This window comes from Diuraphis noxia, unplaced genomic scaffold, assembly GCF_037042655.1.
Source record: "Diuraphis noxia isolate RWA-SAM2 unplaced genomic scaffold, SU_Dnox_SAM2 contig0003, whole genome shotgun sequence".
Taxonomy (NCBI): Eukaryota; Metazoa; Arthropoda; class Insecta; order Hemiptera; family Aphididae; genus Diuraphis; species Diuraphis noxia.
In genome coordinates, this window is record NW_028301713.1 from 15,078,336 (window position 1) to 15,085,312 (window position 6,977).

General features: G+C 31.3%; 1 protein-coding gene across 1 annotated transcript in view; it reads right to left on the minus strand.

The window, feature by feature from the left end:
* LOC107163455 (tRNA dimethylallyltransferase) overlaps positions 1-4,808 on the minus strand; it is a 118,843-nt gene extending 114,035 nt beyond the window's left edge. Inside the window, exon 1 of the mRNA XM_015510902.2 lies at positions 4,490-4,808. Within this exon, the coding sequence (XP_015366388.2) occupies positions 4,490-4,759 (270 nt within the window). The 5' untranslated portion in view covers positions 4,760-4,808. The remainder of the gene's footprint in view (positions 1-4,489) is intronic.
* Positions 4,809-6,977: the final 2,169 nt, after the last annotated feature.

Sequence of the window (6,977 nt, forward strand, 5' to 3'; positions counted from 1 at the left end):
ATTATGCATATAAATTAATAGCATACATTATATTATAATAATATAATATGGAATTTGATTAATAGTTTTTGTAAACAAGTAATACTTACCTAATTTACCTGTTTTCAATTTTGTATTTAAAATGTAATAAAATATTACATGTTGAAAACATAAATGTACTGAAAATAATTCAAATAAAGAATAAACTAAAATTGTTAACTGTAAATAACCCTGACGTCAATATTTGCTAATAAAAAAAAAAATAATAGAATTTTAGTAATAAAAAAATGATTTTCATATTTAGGTCACATGTACACTATACTGTCTAGGCATACTAAACACAATAATTATATGATGACATTTATTTTTTTATGTTAATAAGATTATAAAAATGATTAAAAGAACAAGCTGCCTATAGTGAAAATTGAAAAAAAAACGGCCAAAGTGCAACAAAATAAAAATAAATACATAAAAATAAAATGTCTAACAGAATAATTATTGAGATATGAACAAGAATGAATGGAACTCATAAAAATATGACGTCATTGCATTTGCACAGTTTAAATCACTTAGTCATTATATGTTACAATTATCTATTCAATTGGACCCCTTCCTCATTCTTAAAAATAAGGAACAGGAGAGGTTATAAAATTTAATTTAAATAATATGATATACGTTGTAAAATCACTTTTACTGTAATCGTTGACTGATATTAAGAATAAGACGAAACTCCTTGGGAAAGTTCGATTAATATAATTATAGTCTATACAACATCATATTGTTATTCAATATGAAGAAGGAACAATATTTTAACTCTAATTCTTGCGATATTGTAGGTATAAACTAGATGATTGTAATTAAAAAAAATTGGTATATTCAAAAGACAATTATGTAAAATTATATGAGTATGAGTGTTCAATATATACATAGGTATATTATGTTGTAAACCTAATACTTGTATACGTATTGAATCGTATACTAGTGTATTATCTTCGATTCCCCAGGGTACTTGCTATATAGTATATAGGATAAAAGAAACGAGAATTTCTAGTTTTACGTCATTAATATTATGCAATTTCATTCAAAACGCGGCAAGAAGGTCGTATACTCTGACACCTAGTAAAACTGAATTATACAACAGAGAACATATATTTAACAGCACCAATAGTTGGTTTTAATGTAAAAAAATGACAGTGGGAGATCCATACAATTTTTTTTTTTTAAATATATTATACAGGTTGAATGTATTAACGTTTTTTTGGGCACCTCTTGAAAACATTTGTTTACGTAATGTATATAAGTTGTTACCAAACGACATTTAAGAAAAAAGTTAAACCTATATTTATGAGTTTTTTTTACTTTTTTGAATGATACTTTTAATTTCATACTCTGAAGCTGAATATTATCTGATGAAAATTAAAAAATTGATTACGACACAAAACAGTAAAATCATTATACTTTTTTTAAAAACATTGTTAGATTAATGATTGTTTTACATACGTATAAAATTGGGTTTAAATAAACACAATGTGTCAATGTATAACGAGTAGTTACCTATATAGATTTTCTTCGTTTTTTATAAAGTTCATTCACCCAACCTAAACCAAAATCGTCAAAATAAGTTAATAAAAAAAAAAAAACTATACTTTGGTAGAAATAAAATAGAGATAGTGTCCCATTTTGTTTTTCTAGTTGAAAGTCAAAAGTTTCCTATTTCTAAATTTTTATGACAGGTTTAGTGCTCTATTTTTGCCTCTATGGACGTATCCAACGTGTGGGCTTTCATACAGACATACATAAACACACACACAGTGATTTACAAACAACTAATTATGAATAAATAATGTACATGTTTAACTGCCAAACATGTGATGTGTCATTATGAGTGCAGTACTATACTTTGTCATATGGTCACCACAATCATGAAAAAGAAATATTGCACACATGGATATTAGAAATTAACAACCGATTCCCCCTTGGCGTTTGACTCTATAGTCTACACAATATAGTTGCAACTCTGGCTGTCCAATAAGTAACAAAACAAAACATGTTGCTTTTACATAATAATCCATAGATTACAGCTTTACAAATTATTTTCATAATGAAAAACCAATAATGTTTTACATAATCCATATAATAATAACGTTTTATACATAAGTATATATTAGAAGTTACTTTAAATTGAAAATTTTAAATTTTATGAAAAATAATTTTTTCTAAACATATGATTTTTGAAAACAGTTTTTTATGAATAGATAATTATTATACTTCTATAATTTTCAGAACAAATTCTGTACTTCAGAATTTATAAGACATGAATATAAAAAAAAAAAAAACAATAGCTAGGTAGGTCACCATTTAAAACCTTTTACGAACAATAAAAGAATAGTGGTGTATTAATATAATTTAGAGATAAGAAAAGAATTTATAATTCAAGGACAAGCATAAAAATTTGATAAATTATTGTAAATTGTAATTTCTAATTAATAAATCAGCAGTCTATCTACCTAATTACGTAAAGCCCTGACGATGATCGGTGAAACGTAGTATATTCCTACAATTTAAAATATTACAATAATGATTTAAGTTAATAATAATAATAACAATAAATATTAAGTAACTAAAATAAATTAAACACTTGAAAAAAGAATATCACAATATAGTTATGAATTACAAATAGGTATAGTAGTTCAATAAAAATTCGATAAAATTGTATTTATTATTTCGTGATAATAGACACACTACACAAAATTTTTTGTTGTTATAGGCGGAAATGAGGGGACTTAGAATCGCCCAAAAATTATACAATTTTTTTAGTTTCATTACCATACCTCTATATATTCCTAAAAAACAACAAATTCTTTATTTTAATTATGTATTTATGTGTTTCGATAAGTCACTGTAATGAATATGTTAAATTTGAATTTAATCGTATAAAATTATTGTATACGAAAAACAATTATAATTGAAGACGGTCTATCAACTTATACTATTATATGGACTTAGGTTCAATTTTTTTTAATTTTCATCTACAACTACTTTTAAAGAACCATTTAAAGTTTTTTAAATGAGCGATAATTTTTCATCAATATAAATTAAAAAGAAACTACAAAAATTGAAAATGTATTATGCCAATAAATGGTTTAACATGGATCAAAATATTTTGAAAGTGTATGGTAGGTATATAGAAAATTTTAAAACGTTCAGTAAAAATCCCTGTAAAAATGTTAGTATCTATCTATGTTAATTTTGTTTTAGTCACACTAAAAGCCAATACCAATTTTGCAGCAGAATTCTTCTTTAATTTATTTTTAGTTTTTCCGGAGTTTTTATAAGCTACTGAGAACGTTAAATGTTAACCAGTCGATATTACCTACTAGATTCCTATTCCAGCCGGAAAAGATATCGAAGTTAAATATTCAAAGCATTTTTCCGATTATAGACAGCATATATCATTATTATTATTATTTTGAAAAGGAAAAATAACGGCAAGTCATATTCCACTAGAGACAGTTATAATACAGATATGTTAATATCTAGCTCGCTCAAAAAATACATTATTATTTATTAAAAAAGCAAATCATTTAATAAATTGATATACGTCGATAAAAATACAAAAAAAAATTGAGCAAACATAATAGAAATCAAATTTTTAGCACTTGTCTTATCTTACTTAGTTTCAGCATAAGATAACATGATTGACCTAACATGTTTTAATATTAAAAAAATCAGAAGCTAAAAATATTTTTAAAACCGTTTCAAATGTCTGTATGATACACTCCTTAAGTCCTAACTGACTTAATAATGTACGAACAGTTTTAATGTTTATCTTAACATTCTTAACATTCTTAACATTAGGTAGGTAGGTATTTTGTATTTATTTATTTATAATATATTGTCAACTCTAAAACTAAATGTGAATACATTCTACATTATTAGTACTTATAATAAATTGATAAATGTATTTGGTTCTCGTGCAAAAATAACGAAATTCAAGTTCATAAATGACTTTTCATATTTTATTATCCGGGACTCGGGATTTGATTTACGATAACTCTTATCACCGTTTCGTGTATAATTTTTTATTGAACTAACTATGAAAAACGAACGAATTAAGTTATTCATAGCTAGCACATAACGGTCTCCGTTCAACACGTAATATTTAACGTTATCACGATTATCACGATTATCAATAACAATAACAGCAGGGATAACTCAATGTTACAATGTACATGAACATATGTACACACATACACACGCGCGCGCCGCACACACATACACAAACACACACACACGCGGCCGTTTACCATCTAATTTGACGTTTTTTACGTTGTTTTTTACAAACTAATAGCCTAACACGGGACATCAGTAAAAATAATGAACTCGTGAGCAAGTGCTCGACAACACTTTATACTCACCCACCCACCCACCCCTCTTGCATAGGCCTTTCGTGAAACTAAACCTAAATCAATTGTCGACGAACAGAAACAATACAACTAGGTGTACTCACTTGGATGGAATCGGCCGACACGACTTCGCCGCCCAGCTCTTTGGCAAGCCTCACACCGAGTTTTGTCTTGCCCGTGCCCGTGCACCCGACAACGGCAAACAGCAATCGGTCCTTCAGGCTCTTCGAATCCATCACCTGGCGTTCAAACGGAACCGGGCGACGAGTACGAAACGGCGACACGAATCCCGAATATTGGGCCGCGGCGGCGGCAAGCGCGACGAAATTATTGCGTTTCGGATTCGCGTAAACCTTTTTTCCAAAACATAACATAACCTCAAACACGTGCAGTGTCGTTATCGTATCACAACGTTATCACGGACGTCTGGCTAGGCGACGACGATGCGGTCCGAACAGCTGATGCGAAGCGGTCCGATCGGCTTTGTCGGCAGTTAGGTTGGCAGCCTGCTCCGCCGCCGCCGCCGAGCGGAGTACCGGACACGCACTCGCGTGTTCTCCCCTTCCCACTCGTAATGCGCCGCCCGAACTTACGGTGCGCTACAACTACAACCGCGGCGCCTCCGCCGCTAGTCGACAGTCGTTTCCCGCGCAAACCGTTACATTAATACATTCTACGCCGCTCTCTACGCGCCCTTCCGTCTTATGTTTTATTCAAATCACTTGCGGTCCGAGATTTTTAAATTAAGGGTATAATATTATTATGCTTGAACGCTCTCCGCGCTGTCGGTAAAACCACTTTTACTCGCTCTCTCTCTCTCTCACACACACCCTCCCTCGTTGATCCAAGGGTCGACGAGACTCGTGATGTTATCGTTGTTATTATTTAAGTCTCAGATATTATGCCCATAAATATTTACCGTAGGTATAAACTGTGTATACATAATACACGCCGCCTGGACCCGCAGTGGCGCAGTCGTCCACACAACGAAATAATATACGGCTCCGAACGGTCATGACGTGCACACAGAAATTATTTACACACAAATACTTTTGTGGAATTTAAATTAACAATTGTTAGTGGCCGTCAAGGTATATTCTTCTCCGATACAATTCACACGCGCAGCTCCCCTGTATAGTGAAGTTGTAACTAGACAGTAGTATATAATATATTATTATATTATAAAAACGCATAATAATAATATATTCGGTACGAACTCAAAACAAATTATTTTACAAGGTGATCGTTGTATTTATACATTGATAACCGACCAAGTACCTATGATTTTGTCTTATTTATTAGTTGTCCACGAATCTATATCTATTATTTATATGCCTACACAACATATTTCTGCATCATAGGACCTTCGAATGTTTGATTGTTTAATTAAATATAATGAGTTATTTTAGGTCATTATTTCAATTAATGCAACATAAAATATAATATGTACATACGTATTATTATAATTTATCAGAAACGATAGAAACAAAACGGCGATCTACCAACATTTGAATATTATCGACCACGTTATTTATATTGTACGTGGTTTATTATCATTAACATTAAGCTAATGGATGTCGCATAGAAATCTGTTAGCCAACACAAAAATACGACTTGTACAATTGTTTTATTTAAAATCTTAAACCGTCATGCAACATACTATTATTATACATTTATACACAACTATCAAGAATAAAGATTTACTTTGATTTTACCAGCCTATTCAATTTGTACACAATAAAATCTGAATAATTTTCGTAGAAGTGACAACTGTCCATTATACTCGATTGCAATGGCGCATTGCTAAGCACCCAAGACCATATGTTCCGATGTTCGTTGACTTAACACAAATTAATAAAACAAAACATTTTACTAAATGTTGTAAACATTAAGTTACCTAAGTTACATGACACGTTAACTTATAATATGGTCTATGACATTTAAGTAATCTAATTTTAACTAAAAATTAAAATGTTTTAATATTATAGGGAGGCTCAAGCGTTCAAGAGTTATACACACTATACCCTTAAAAAAGAGCTGGAAATAATTTGCGAATAAATCACAAAATATGATCATGATATAATAATGTATGACAGTAGTATGACACTAAGGCATAATCCTCGTGAAACTGACGAATGGCGACTCGTTACGATGGACCGGAAGTGATGGAGCTCGATGCAAGTTGCACATACAAGTATACAACTTCCGTACAAGGCTCGTTCGACGGAATTCCGTAGCATTGTATACCATTATAAAATACTAATACTCACTAGCAGACGGATGGCAACGAGGCCAAAACACGGTTCGAGGATCAAACTACGACACGAACACGGTTTGATCGAGATAAAAAGGCAGACAGAGATAACGTTTATCAAAGTTCAACCTACGGTCAACGGAAAATATAATGGTTACCGGCTCGACTGTTCCTTGAGTATACCTAAATCGTGGCCCACCACGTTCGTGTCAGCCGATTCTATCTACCATGGTCGTGTTGGCAGAGCTTTCTACGAGCCCCGCCAATAAAACTTCTTTGGAAATGGCTGAAGCTCGTGTCCAACCAACCGATCAGTTTAACTTATAAGAAATTATCAG